At 55.8% G+C, this 14,631-nt stretch overlaps 2 protein-coding genes across 2 annotated transcripts; one reads left to right on the forward strand and one right to left on the reverse strand.

The window, feature by feature from the left end:
• Positions 1-2,125: 2,125 nt before the first annotated feature.
• Positions 2,126-7,551, forward strand: Ccdc86 (coiled-coil domain containing 86). The gene is made up of 4 exons (XM_042676015.1): positions 2,126-2,888; positions 5,039-5,168; positions 6,659-6,733; positions 6,912-7,551. Exons 1-4 carry the CDS (start codon positions 2,173-2,175, stop codon positions 7,029-7,031), a joined length of 1,041 nt encoding a protein of 346 aa, XP_042531949.1. The 5' UTR covers positions 2,126-2,172; the 3' UTR covers positions 7,032-7,551.
• Positions 7,552-8,790: 1,239 nt separating this feature from the next.
• Ptgdr2 (prostaglandin D2 receptor 2) lies at positions 8,791-10,080 on the reverse strand. The gene has a single exon (XM_042675777.1). It carries the CDS (start codon positions 10,078-10,080, stop codon positions 8,791-8,793), a length of 1,290 nt encoding a protein of 429 aa, XP_042531711.1.
• Positions 10,081-14,631: the final 4,551 nt, after the last annotated feature.

The following is a 14,631-nucleotide window of genomic DNA, read 5'->3' on the forward strand; positions in this document are numbered from 1 at the left end:
AGGCAGCTGGGACTCTGCGAAGCCTTGCCCATCCTCCCACCTGATGCAGAAAGCTGACACGTGTGCAGTAGGAAGTGAAGGCGAGCACAGGGACAGGCTCCCAGCAGAAGCAGGAGCAGCAGCAGCAGTACACCAGCCTACTCTGCAAACTTCTGGACTCTCCCTCAGATCCATGTATAACGTAATGACAAGCCGTAGCAGAGGGGAGTAGGGGGTTCTGGGCCAGAGCTCACCTGATGAAGTTCATGATGTAGCATACAAGTCAAAGGGGCGCCTAAAAGTCTCCATCCAAAATCACATCTCTTTTTCTCTCACACCCTGGTGGGGACTTGGATTAAACAGGAAGTCTTCTAAGCAGGACTGGGACATGATCCAATCAGAATGTGCAAGTGCTCCCATCCGCTGGGGATGAGCTAGTCCTCAGCAGGACTAGCTGAGGGGGTCTTTCTGCCAAGAGAACTGGGAACTGGGAAGCCACATTGAGGTTCTGAGAACTGGATCATTCAGGTCTCCAGGTGGGAACAGGGAAATTAAGTCTGGGGTCTACTCCTCTGCAAATTGGGGATAAGAGATGGGTGAGGCAATGTTTGACGTCCAGGGGACACTAAAGCAGGTGAGGTCTTCCTGCTGAGCTCTCCTTGGCTCAGGAACACAAGGGCTCTGAGCCCACAGAGTCCTGGTAAGTGGAATTGACTGAGAATAGAGGTCAAGGATTCTCAACCTACTTTTCCATCCACCAACATCGTTTGTCTGCCTGTTCATCTACTCTGTCACTTCCTGGATCTGCAGACAAAACCTATGTCCTGGGCCCTATCTGATTTTTATCCTGCTCCATTGTTGGTAGAGTGGCTCAGTAACTGAAGCTATGTGAGGTGCTGAACCCCTTGGCTGTCTTCCCTGGCCTTCCTCCTCTAACCCCTAATGTTCTTAGACAACTTCTCAAGCCCTCCCCCTCCTCCTCCCCCATTCCCTGCCACACCAGCTGCAGAAACAGTGATTTCTAAAAGAAACCACTGGAATGTACTGGGATCCCTTAAAGCCACTGCCAGACACTACAAAGAATTAGTGCTGCAAACAGCTGAAGAGCACTTGGACCACTTTCAGCATCTCCTTCCTAAAGTGTCATGCTGAGATTCCACCAAGACCCAGCTCCTGGGTCTCACACAAAGTGGGAGGGTGGGAAGAAAGTCTTCCCTGGATGGTTTCGGGGAAGTCTAGAAGGTAGTCTCTGCCCATAGGTGAGGCCCAGAAGCTTAGTGAATCAAGGACCTATAGAGCTGAAGGCTGAGGAGGGAGGGGCCTCCGAGTCTAGCCAGCAGCGAAACCCTTGTCTCGACTTTGTCATTCAGACAAAACCTGGGTCTAGATCCGCAGAAAGCGGACCTTTAGGAGGTAGGCCGCGTGGTGAGGGTTAGCCTGGCCTCCATCTCAGCCCCTCAGCCCCGCCCACTTCACCTCCAGGAGCAGCTTCCAGCCCCCAGCTGCATCAGGGAACACCTCCACCCGGACCGGAACGCCACCCCGCCCTAGAACTCCCCCGGGATAGGTCCCCACACTCTTGGCCTAGATCTGGCTGCGGGCACAGAGTGCCCCCACGTCTAGGCCCGATGTACAAGGATGCCCCTGAAGAGGGACAGGAACCATGTTGCTCCCTCTCCCATGAGGGCGATGGCCTTGTCAGCCCCCTGATAAACTCCTTCCGAAGGTGGCTGTGTCCGCCGGCCTTCTGGGACGGGGCAGCGCAGGTCGTGAAGAGGGGGGCGGGCGGGCGGGACAGGGGTGCGGACGCGTCACACACCTCGGGCCCCGCGGCTGTTTGATGCTCGGTGATACTGCACCGGGCATTTTCCACGCAGCCCGACCGACCAGCTCCACACCAGGCTCCCCTTCTCTGCCCCTCCCTCCCGCCCGCCCTCCTCGCCTTTGCGAATACCAGGGAAAGAATTCACTTGGCGCCCACGCACATTGCGCATGCGTCTCCTAAGCCCCGCCCCTCTCCCGGCCGGTCTGCATCCTTTCCGCCTCTTACCAACATGGCGTCCTTGGCAACAACGCTTTTCCAGCCCGGCCCGGAAGTGGGGCGTGTGTGACGTCATCCGAAGGCGCCGGCCGGCGGCGGAGTCGCAGCAGGCGTGCGCACGTGGGACGGTGAGGCCTGGGAACGTTCAGGCCATGGACACGCCGCTGCGGCGCAGCCGGCGGCTGGGCGGCCTAAATCCCGAGTCCGCGGCAAACGTCGCCTCCGCCTCGAGAGCGAGGCGGGCGCTTGTGCAATTCGAAACGAACGAAGAAGGGAAGGGGCCCGGGTCTCCTCCGAGAGGGCAGCCACACGGCCTGGAGTCTCCCCCGCGTCCGCCCGAGACGAGCCCGGGATCGCCCAGGCCGCGGCAGGATGCCGACTTGGGGTCCCCTCGAAGACACTCAGAGCCGAACCAAGGGTCTCCACGGCAAGACGGAGTCCCCGAGTCATCTCCAAGCCAGCCAGAGCCAAGGCCTGAGCCCCCCCGGTGTGTGGAATCACGCAGGGTTTCCCAGGACTCGGAGGCGGCCGAGGGTCAGGAGGAGCTGAGCTCGGGGTCGCTGCAGCCAGGCCCCGGATCGCCAGAACCTTACCTCGCTCAGCAAGCTCCAGGTCCTGAGCCCTCGCAGCCACAGCAGGAGCTGACACCCCAGGCCCCCTGCAGCCCAGAACGCCAGCAGGAGCCTCACAAGCAACCTGTGGCCGGGCCGACGGTGACAGGCAGCCTGGGTGCAAAGAAGCGGAAGGGATCTTCAGCCCAGACCCCTGCGTCCAAAATACTGAAGAAGGGGGAGGAGGAGGAATGCCCTGTGATCCCGAAGGGGAAGCCCAAATCTGGGCGTGTGTGGAAGGACCGCTCCAAGAAGAGGTGAAGTAGGGGACATCATGGGTGGAGGTGGCGTCCTCTGTGTTTGGACCTTGTCATTGCTAGGGTGCAGACCCAGGGTTGGAGGGAGCTCACTTTCATGAGAGAGCAAGCTGGTGATCATTGTCAAAAAAAGCTGGACACCGATAGCTCACACCCGAAATCCTAACTACTCAGAAGGCTGAGATCTGAGGATTGAAGTTCAAAGCCAGCTTGCGTGGGAAAAGTCCCTATGACTCTTATCTCCAGTTAACCACCCAAAAAAACAAGAAGTGGAACTGTGGCCCATATAGTAGAGTGCCAGCCTTGAGCAAAATAGCTAAGGAACAGTACCCAGGCCCTGAGTTCAAGCCCCAAGACTAGCATAAAATAAAAAATAAGATTTAAAAAACTTCAATGCCCTGGGACGTCAGGAAGGAGGCCCTCAAAGGTCATTTTGGTGATGTCATCTTAGTCTCTCTCCATTCAGCAGACACCTACCCTTGTCTACAGAGGCAAGTAAAATCATTCATTACTCCTGACTTTATCATAAAAATGTATTAGCAAGCACTGATAATATGAGAAATTTCAATACAAACTGGCCAGATGGGGACTTTCAGCACAAACACCACTTATTAGTTATTACCTTTATCTGTACTCCAGCCCTGGGAGCAGATAACTATTATTCCTGTTTTACATCTGAGAAAACTCAGATTGAGAAGCTCAAGGGGTCTAACAGTTCCAGGTGTGGTGGTACATGCCTATAATCCCAACTACTAGGGAGGTGGAGGAAGAAGGATCCAGAGAAAAGTCTGTGATACTCTTATGTCCAATTAACCACCAGAAAACTGGAAGTAGAGCTGTGGCTCAAAGCAGTAGAGTGTTAATGACAGGGCAGGGCCCAGGCCCTGAGTTCAAGCTTACTGACCAACAAATAAAAATAAATAATAAAGGAAAAGGCTGGGGGGTGAAGCTCACATGGTAGATCACTTTCCTAGCAAGCACCGAGTTCAGCCACCAGTGCCACCAAAAAAGCAGGGATGGTAGACCCAGGACCTGAGCACAGATCTGATTTCAGAGCCTATGTCTACAGACCTGTGTCTGCATCTGCCCTCTATACATCTGCCTTATATTGATTGTAGCCTTTAGGGAGACATGTCTTCCTTGTCTTTCTGTACTAGGGCATCTTAAGAGGTCAGTAGATAGATGTTGGAGGAGGGAATAAAGAAGACAGGAGCATTCAGACTGCCAGGAAGGAGATGGGATTCCATTTAAATTTCAGTTAGCCTGACCTACTAACCAGAGGTAGACTTGGTAGCTGTGAGGGAACAGGGGAAGGAAGAGATTTTTTTTTTTTAAATAGAGAAGAAACTAATGACTGAAAGTAAACCTGACTGAAGGTAGACCATCTTAGGCTCTCTGCAGATGGGATTTTGTTGTACTCTTTTTTTTTTGGGGGGGGGTGCGCAGGGGGCGGGTAGAGCCAGTCCTGGTGCTTGAACTCTGCCTGGGCACTGTCCCTGAGCTTCTTTTCTCAAGGCTCTAGCACTCTACCACTTGAGCCACAGTGCTACTTCTGGCTTTTTCTGTGTATTTGGTACTGAGGAATCAAACCCAGGGCTTCATGCATGCTCAGCAAACACTCTCCCACTAGGCCACATTCTCAGCCCTGTTGTACTCTTAAAAGCCATCGCACCCCCATTAAACTGAGACAACACTTAAATGACTTGAGACAGAGCCTTGAAGCTACAGTGATGAGAAGTGTGGCCCTGAGCCGCCACCACCCCACCCCACCCCACTCCACGTCCCGGCAGGTCACAGGAAGAAGGGCAGGGCCACAAAGGGCCATGTAGAACCAGACAAGGAATTCGAGTGGGAATAGGGTAGGGAGCAAGTTAAGACTGAGTCAGGTATGCTGGGAGTGGGGTTGATGAGCTAGAGAAAAGAAGAGTGAGCAGCTGTAGCAGGGAGAGATCAAGCCGTCCAGGGAAGCAGAATCACTTATCCTAGCATCTCAGCCTTCATTCGCTCCTTTGGGACATAGAGAGACCCAGAGGCTGACTGTCAGGCCAACAGGAGGAGATTACAACTGCCTTCTGGGGAGCAGCACCAAGGAGAGGTGAGCCGAGGACACAGGCCCTGCAAGCACCCTGTCCCCCATTCCTCCCTGCCAGGTTCTCCCAGATGGTCCAGGACAAGCCCCTGCGCACCTCCTGGCAGCGGAAGATGAAGGAGCGGCAGGAGAGGAAGCTGGCCAAGGACTTTGCCCGCCACCTGAAGGAGGAGAAGGAGAGGCGCCGGCAGGTGAGGGTCCAGTGCAGCTGAGGCTGGAGCTTCAGGGGCTGAGTGCAGGTCTGCCGAGCCAGACTCAGACCCGGGGACGAGACACTGCCTTGACCTGCTGTCATTCAAGGAACCCCTTCCACTCTCACCCCGCTCAGAGCCACAAATGTGTCATTGGAGCCCACACTCAACAAGGGGTGCCAGCCAGGGCCGTGTGGGAGCGAGAAGGGTGCTCAGCAGGCCATACCTGGAGGAACTACGGTAGTGTGACCTGGGCCAGGCTTAGCCAGGGACACTGTGCTTCTAGTAACCCTCCAGTACAGGAGGAGCACAGAGCTGGAGTCTGCAAGCTGTCCCAGGCTCGTGGTCCCAGCCTGGCCACTGAGAAAGAGGGTGGAGCAGTTACTTAGCCATCCACCCCTCGCTTCACATCACCCCAGCGCAGCCCGGGGCTGAGGTCCTAGGCTAGAGTGTAGCCGCCCCTTGTCCTGAGGCCCTGTCTTTCTTCCTGTGTAACCTAGGCTCTATCTTGGCTAAGACAGCTGCCTTCCCATCAGCTGGGGAGAGGTGCACCTGCCCATCCCTTCCCTGGACCCCACAGGGGCCCAGGTTCCCTTCTTTCTCACCGAGGACCCAGGCTGCCTCTGTAACCCTGGGGCGCCACAGTCCCCACCCCTGGGGCAGCCCTGCCTGAGAACAGACACAGCATAGCTGAAATCCCCTGTCTTCCTGCTATCAAAGCAGACTCCAGCTGGTGTTGCTAGAGACCCAGGACTGTTCCAGGCCCTCACTTGTGTTTATCCACTTAGTTCTCAAAACAGCCTAGAGGTAGGAACAGTGGTCATCCTCACGTGGAAGGTGGGAAAGTTAGCCATAGCTCCCTGATTAGCACATAGCAGACACATACTCAGCCCTGGAAGTGCATATCCCACCAGAGCCTCTCTCCATCTGCCCTGGGAACCGGACCACTGAGAAATGGCTGCAGCAGTTACTTAGCCACCTACCCCCTTGCTTCAATCACCCCAGGTGAGTCTGGGGTTGAGGTTCTAGATTGGAGTGTGGACACCCCCTTGTCTGAAGGTCTCCCCTCCAAGCTCACCCCATCCTGGCCGTGCCTGCTAGCGGGCCCATGGCCTGGGGAGAGGAAGCCTGGGCAGGTGGGGTGAGGGAAAGCCCAGCCCTTCCCCTTAGCAATGGGAGGGCTGGGTATGTACAGGTATGTGTTCTTGGATGCGTGGTTCGCAGGCTGCAGCCACCACATCCCAGCCCCTCCTCAGCTGCCCATCCACATGCCCACTTGGTGATACAGAGTGAGGAACTTTCCACCGTGGTGGTTAGATGCCAGGGCCACAGCACAGATGACGCCCCTGGCCCCTTCACAAGCTCCCATGCTCACACCAGCAGGAGCAAGGGAAGCACAGAGACTTAGGCCTGCTCACGTTCTGCTGGGGCCTGGCCAGCACAGGTGAGCTCGGCTCCCAGGCTCAGCCCCTCTCCCCTGTGCCTTCCAGGAGAAGAAACAGCGCCGGGCTGAGAACATCAAACGCCGCCTGGAGAATGAGCGGAAAGCAGAGATCGTCCAGGTGGTGAGTAGCCCCCGCCCCAGGCCCCACTTGTGGGATACAGACCACAGCCAGACGGACAAGGAGCTCCGCCCCAATATGGCCTGTTCTTGCTGCATCCTGGGTTGCTGCCAGGTGTGCCGCCTTTCTCCAGGGAGCAGGGACAGACTGCACACTAAGGCTTCTCCCTTCCTTGCCCCAGATCCGGAACCCCGCCAAGCTCAAGCGAGCAAAGAAGAAGCAGCTGCGCACCATTGCGAAGCGGGACACCCTGACCCTGTTGCAGAAGCAGCCACCCCAGCGGCCCAGGTCTGAAGCCTGAAAGCCCTCCACAGCCAGGAGCCACGTCAGACAGATGGCACTGCTGGGACCAGTACTGGAGCTCTGGGGGCTCAGGGGAAGGCTTCAGGCTGGATGGGGCTCCTGGGCCTTGAAGCAGGGCTCAAAGGAATCAAGCATCACCTTTGCATCCCCGACCGTCTCCACGTGCCTTCAGACAAGAACAGCACATTCTTGCTGCTCAGTGGCTGCGGGGGTGGCGGGTCAGCATCCAGCCCAAACCAAAGCCTGTAGTCAGAAACCTGCTCCTTCTGCCGCAGCACCAGAAGATCAATCATCAGGGAGTTGGCAGGAGCAAGGCTCCTCAGTGCCCCTCGGCCCACACCGGACTGCAGAATCCCCCGTGATTAGACAGTGTGCCTGGGCCATCTACAGCAGAAGCATTTATTGAATGCCTGTTGCATACAGGTCCGTGGATGGGTGCCAGGGAAAGCAAACACACTTAAGTCCCTGCCCTCAGGGAGCTTTCATTCTTCCATAATAAAGAACTAAAATGCATGGCACTGGGAGTTGAGGTCAGGGAGAAGGAGGGAGACACAGGGTGATGCTTCACAGCACGTTTGTTGAGTACCTGCTGTAGGCTGGGCCCTGGCTGGTACAGGCCGGAAGCGACCTGACCTTCAGAAGCCCCAGGAGAATTCGTCATTCCTGCCTTTCCAGTACTTTTCACCAACAAACCAACTGAACTGATGTTGAACAGCCAGTCCACGAAGTGCAGAGCAGAGATGGCATTGGTCTCCATGATGCCATGCAAGAGCCAGGATTGGCAAATACAAAGTCCCCCTCTGGCCTACACCAGCAGATATCCCAGTGAGGCAACTGCCCCCTTTAGATGAGGATGTTCTTGCTCCTGGACAGAGTTGAGCAGGACAGGCCATCACTGAAAGCCCTAAGCCAGACTCTGCCTGTTTATAAGCCACCTACCCTTAAGATTGGGTGATTGCTGGGTGGCAGTGGTTCATTCCTGTAATCCTAGTTATTCAGGAGGCTGAAATCTAAGGATCACGGTTCAAAGCCAGTCCAGGTAGTAAAGCCTATGAGACTTATTTCCAGTTAACCACCAAAGGCCAGAAGTGAAGCTGTGGCTCAAGTGTCAAAGCACCAACCAGCCATGAGCAAAAAAAAGCTCAGAGACTGCTTAGGCCCTAGTACTGCCACCAATTTTGTTGTTGTATGGCTGTCTCTCACCTCTTCACCTTAGGTGAATACCACTTGACCCACAGCGCCACTTCAGCTTTCTGGTGGTTAATTGGATGTCAGTCTCACTGGCTTTCCTGCCCAGGCTGGCTTTGAACCATGATCCTCAGATCTCAGCCTCTTGAGTAGCTAGGATGACAGGCAGGAGCCACTGGCGCATGGCCAATTTTTTTTTTTTTAAATATCTGGTGCTTATGTTAGCTTGGTAGCTAAATGAAGATGGTAGACTGCTGCTTAGCCCTTTCCTTTTGCTCCCAAGCTCTATCTCTGATACAATGTGACCCCCTCGCCTCCCTTCCACCCTCCTCTGGAAACAGGCTCTGCTGACCTGCTTTGAGAAGTCTATAGTGAGTGAGTTTATGAGCACAGCCCCAGGCCACAGTGCAGTTCAGAAGTACTTCAGCCAGCCGGGCCTGCTGATTATCAAACCACTCAGACAGGACCCTGCTGGATTCATTGGGCAAACAGCTAGTTTCTGAGAGATCCATTCAGTCACCCAAGGCGGGCCAAAACAGATTCCTCAGCCTGCCCCCTTATCTCCATTTTCACAGCAGGGCTGTACCCTGGGGGTCCAGGATCACCACCCGGTTACCACCCTGCCTCTCTCTGCCTTTGGGGAGAAAGGTCTCCCGAGGCCCTGTGGGCCTGGCGGAGCCATCCGATCCGAGGTGGGGTTCAGCGCTGCGCCCTGGGTGCCCATCTCGCCCCTTCGAGCATCGGGCGGGCACACAGACCAGGAGGCCCGCTGGGCAGGGCGGGGACCCCAGGCAGCCGCCCAGGGACAGGGTGGAGGTGGAGGAATAGACGCTGGGGCGGCGGCTGCTGACCCCGCCGCTGCCCGCCTCGCTGTCATCCAGCAGAACGCTTTCCAGCACGGCGCGCAGCGAGTCCCGCAGCTTGTGCACCACATCGGGGCAGATGAAGACGTAGAGCAGCGGGTTGATGACGCTGTTGATGAAGGCCAGGCTGGTGACCAAGGGCAGCCCGCGCCAGACGAGCGGCCGCAGGGCGGGGACGGAGTGCGCCCGCGCCTCCAGCAGGCTGAAGACGTGGTAGGGGCCCCAGCAGAGCGCGAAGGCCGCCACCACGGCGCTCACCAGGCGCACGAAGCGGCTGCTCCGCGGGCGGCCCCGGTGGTGCAGGCGCGCGCTGATGGCCGCGTGGCTCCAGCCGATGATGGCCAGCGGCACCAGGAAGGCCAGGAGGAACTTGCTGACGGCCAGGGCCGCCTGGCGCAGGTTGCAGGCGGCCTCCAGGTCAGGCCCCGGGTGCAGGAGCAGCACGTTGTAATAACACATGATCCGTCCGTCCCGCCGCGGGATGGTGTCCCGGAACACGTAGAAGGGCACCGTGTGGAGCAGCGCCAGCGCCCAGAGCGCCAGGCAGACTTTGTGAGCCCAGGCCACGGAGCGGTGGTTCTGCGCCCACACCGGCCGCCACACCTGCAGCCAGCGGTCCAGGCTGATGGCGCTGAGCAGGAAGCCGCTGGCGAACATGGTGAGGAAGAAGACGGAGGAGTGCAGCTTGCAGAAGGGGGTGCCCAGCTCCCACGAGTGGCCCACCGCCAGGAAGTAGGTGAAGAAGGGCAGGGAGGCTGTGGCCAGCAGGTCGGACAGCGCCAGGTGCATCACCCAGGTGGTGATCACCGTGTGGCGCATGCGGCAGCCCACCAGGAAGAGGATGAGGCCATTCTCCACCAGGCCCAGCACCGAGGCCAGCGCGTGCAGTAGCACTGACGCGTGGTCTATGTAGCGGATGCTGGAGTTGCTGTGGCTTTGGAGGTGGCTCATCTGCTCCAAGACTGGGCAGAGCAGCTTCTGAGTGGCGTTGGCCATGGTGGTTGGGGGGGTAGGCCACAGGGCTGATCCTGACACAGCTGGGGTCACCTGGGAGCCACAGAGAAATCAAGTCAGTGCTTGGCCCCGGGCAGCTCATGCCTGTAATCTAGCTGCTCAGGAGGCTGAGATCTGAAAGACCAGGGTTGGAAGCCACTCCAGTTAACCAGCAAAACAGCTGGAAGCGGAGCTGTGGTTCGACAGTAGAGTGCCAACCTTGAGCAGAAAACAACCAGGGAAAGAGCATGAGACCCTGGGTTCAAGACCTAGTATGGGGGTGGGAGGGGTGGTGGAAAACCAAGTCAGAGATGCCATCTTAACCCAGAAGTGTAACAGAGCCAGCCACTGGGGTTGGTGGATGTTGAGAAAGACCAGGGAAGCAAGCCTTCTTTCTAAGTGGATTGCTCTGTAATGACATCCCTTTGTAAGAGTCTGTGGCTTGTTGTGATATTAGGGGAAATTAAATGAGCTAATACATAAAGAGCATGCGTGCGGCAAGTGTGATGATCTTCAAGCCTAAATGGTGTAAAGTTATACAGGCCTCCTTTTCTCAGCCCCAGAGCACACAGGGATGGGCGTGGTCCGGCATAGGTTGGGAGGAGTCCGTGGTCTTGTTCCACCCACCACCCCCAGCCCTTGCCTTTCTACAGATCCTCAAAGCGAAGCTGTTGTTTGTCCCATAGAGTGGCTGCCTGGGTGTGTTGATGATGAACAGTGGACTGGGCCCTCCTTTGCTAGTAGGACAGGAAATGAGATAGGTTGGGGGGGAGAGCTGGGAAGACAGGGGTTCTCTCCTAGGGGACAGCCACAGCAGCCCGCCTACCCCGGGAAACCCACCCCTGTTCACTCACTCAACAGGGATGTGAGCGACTTGCTATTCTCTGGTGCCAGAGATGCCAGGCAGACACACAGCAGGCAATCATGCATAATCACAGCCTGGCCCAGGCCCCCCAGAGCCCCTTGGATAAAACTGGTGGGGATAAATGGGGGGGGGGGGAGAGGAGCTGGAAGAACTGAGGTAGAGGATCTCTGCAGGAGGAAGGGCATAGATCCCAGCTGATGCCAGGGACCTAGGTTGGTCTTCTGTGTGGGTGCTCTCTTTCTCATGCCTTCAGAACAGAGCGGAGACCAGAGACTCTCCATCCCGTTTCACAGTTAAGAAAACTGAGATACAAAATGCAAACATGAGTAGGAACAATTGTTTAGCCCTCTGCTTCTTTCCTCTCTTCTACCTCTTCTCAAAGGAAGAGGTGATAGAAGAGGAAGAGAGGGAAAGAGGAAGGAGAAGCAAGCAGTAGCCTTTAGTAGTCTCTTTCCAGTGGAAAAACTAGTGCCCACGGCAGAAAACTCTGCCCCCTCCAAAGATCACCATCCTTGGCAAGCTGGTATTTCGGGGACCCAAGCAAGGAATTCTCTGGCCAAGGAGGTTTCTGGAACTGGGGTTCTGCAGACAGGTGGGAGGGGCAGGTGGGCCCAGAATTCCTGAGAATGCTTCTCCTGCCTGCTCTTACCTCCTAAGCTTTAAGACCCTATAAGACCCCTGTAAGACCCCACTTTCCAGAAGAGGAAACTGAAGTTCAGAGAAGCACAGAACCTGGCCCTATGTCCCCCGGCTGGAGCCAGGACCCCACTTCCAGCAGACAGACCTGTCTCCTCTACTCTGTGCATTTCCTTCCACCAGCCTCTGCTCACTGGGCCCAGCCCCATGGCACCCTTGGGAGCCCCCCTGGACTGCTGGGTCCCTCAGACTGCATGGACTTCAGGGAGCCCAGTGACTGGGGTCCTGCTTTTGCAGGGAATGGAGAAGAGGGCTCTGGGCATCTGAGCTCCTCAGATTCTTGGTCAGTCTCCATGTATCCCTGAGACTGCTGTAGAATGGCCCACTACTGTAGCTGGAGTCTAGTTAACTAGTTAAAGCTTAAGAAATCCCAGTGCCTGGCAGCAAGTCCCTGCCGGGCTGGTGAACTCACCCCTCTGCCATCCTACCAGGTAACAGTTCTCTGCCAGGTAAGAATACTGCTGTCTCCTATGGATCCACCAGGCTGTCCCACCCCTGGTCCCCCACCTCCTTACCTGGCCTCAGAAGAAGGAAAGAAGGAAGGAAAGGACGAAGCAAAGATCCAGTCCTGGAGGCAGTTGGCTGCTGAAAGCTGCTGGACTTGAAGCACCAAACAGGCAGAGGGAAGAGAGTACGCTAAGGGAGGAAGTAGCTGTTAGCTGTGTGTGTGTGTGTGTGTGTGTGTGTGTGTGTGTGTGTGTGTGTGTGTGTGTGTGTGTAGGGGTGGAGTGGGAGAGGCTGAGACGGCAGAGAGTTGCCCCACATCTCTATCTACCCTGGCAGCCCCCGCCCCACCCCCTTCTTGCACAGAGGAGGCTCAGAGCCCAGAAGACCTTGCATGTAGCCTGGGGATACGATCATGTGCAAGAAAGTGAAGGCTGAGTGTGCTAGGAGTATTCATTCCATGGGGAGTGGCCTGAGGAAGACGAAGGCTTGTCCCAGCTGTTCTGAGCTCTCAGACAGCCTGGGTGCCCGGCTGTGACAGTCCTGGCTGGGCTTGGTCACAGGTCCAGCCCGGAGGCCCAGTGCCTCCATCCATTCCTCGACTAGGTGGCCTGTCACGTGTCCTCTGTGCACAGGAGCAGTGGCTGCTCCCAGGGGAAGCAAAGATGCAAAGAACTGGTTCCTACAAAGCACCTGGCATGTAGTAAGCACGTGTAAAAATAGTGTCCTCCCTAGCTATGGAGAAAGCCAGTGTAAGCTGCCTTTGAAAGTAATCAGACTGCCGGGCTGTTAGTGGCTCACACCTGCAATCCTAGCTACCCAGGAGGCTGAGATCCAAGGATCATGGTTCAAAGCCAGCCCGGGGAAGGAAACTTAGTATGACTCTTATCTCCAATAAACCACCAGAAAACCAGAAGTGGCACTATGGATCAAGTGGTAGAGCGCTAGCCTTGAGCTGAAGACTGAGGGACAGTGCCCAGAGTTCAAGCCCCATAGCCAAAAAAAAAAAAAAAAATGATCAGACTATTGTAGAGCAGCTAAGTAGCACCCTGTGACTCACACCTGTAATCCCTTCTACTTGGGAGGCTGAGATCTGAGGAGGGAGGTTTGAAGCTAGCCTAAGCAGACAAATCTGAAAAACTCTCATCTCCAAGCGACCAGCAAAAAGCTGAAAGTGGAGGTGTGGCTCAAGTGGTGAAATGGCAGCCTATAATGAAAAGTCAAGGGAGATCATGAGTTCAAGCTTCAGTATAGGCACAAAGGAATGAAGGAAGGGAGAGGGGAGCTCTGAGCCCGAGGAAAAGAGAAGGTTGCATGAGACAGCGTCACCTTCCCCAACCCCTTAATCTCCTTTGCTTTGGGGGCCAGGAACCATTGCTTCAATACAGCATCCTGATAGCCAGTAGATGCTGGGAGTACCTCCCAGCTGGTGTCTCCACAGGGGTCAATCTGCACAAGAGTACACACGCGCCCGCGCACACACACACACACACACACCGTTACCTCCTCACCACCAATAGGAAAAGGACTCCTGTCTTCTGGGTCTCGGAAAGGTTGGAACTGCCAAAAACAAATGCCTACGCCCCCACCCCCTCAAACCAGGTAGAGGGTGTGTGTGTGTGTGTGTGTGTGTGTGTGTGTGTGTGTGTGTGTGTGTGTGTGTGTGTGTGTGTGTGTGTGTGTGTGTGTGTGTGTGTGTGTGTGTGTGTTCTGGTCTATCTTGGGGAAAGCAGCTCCATCCTGCCCAACCCACCCCCCACCATCCCCACTGACCCACAGACAAGACCGACCAGGTGGGTGGGGCAGGGTGGTGGGTGGGGCTGGATAAAGGGCAGGGCTGGATGGTGGGCGGGTTTAGGGATGCTAAAACCAGATTGGCAATGTTTGCATCTGGACCTACCACTCCCAAGTTAGGGATTTTGGCATCTAACTCAACGACAGGAAAAGATGATTTTTTTCCCCCTCTGTGGTATGTGTGATGGTACTAAGGCTTGAACTCAGGACCTTACATTCTCAATTGGAGTTTTCCACTCAAGGATACTGCTCTACCACTTTTACTAGTTGATGGGAGATAAGAATCGATCAGATTTATCTAAGCCCACAGCCTAGGCTAGCTCGGAATCTCTGTCCTTACTCAGATTTCAGCCTCCTGAGTAGCTAGCTCATTGCAACCAGCAGGCAAGCACGACAGGTTTCTGGGGCTCAGAGACGTTTAAGTGACTCCTCGAGGCTGCTCAGCCAGCAAACATAACTCTTCCCAGCTGGCCAAATTTCTCCAAAGTTCTCTGTTTCCTAAAGGAAGTACAGAGCTGCCTTTAATATTACCTATGCTCCTCCAGGCTTCTGGAAGGAAGCTACAAAGCCCACAGGATCACAGAGGCCGCCACTGAATGAAGCAACTGGCACCTTGCTGGTTTGCTGCAGGCCGGGGCTCTGTCTGTCCAGCCCAGTGAGGTCCGGGCCTCCTTTCCCTCTGTGCCTGGGTTGGATTAACAGAGGAGACAAGCAGGGACTGACATGTCCAGAGCTCAGTATTCCCATCTAGTCTG

This window comes from Dipodomys spectabilis, unplaced genomic scaffold (genome assembly GCF_019054845.1).
Source record: "Dipodomys spectabilis isolate Male_0828 unplaced genomic scaffold, ASM1905484v1 ptg000030l, whole genome shotgun sequence".
NCBI classification, from domain to species: domain Eukaryota; kingdom Metazoa; phylum Chordata; class Mammalia; order Rodentia; family Heteromyidae; genus Dipodomys; species Dipodomys spectabilis.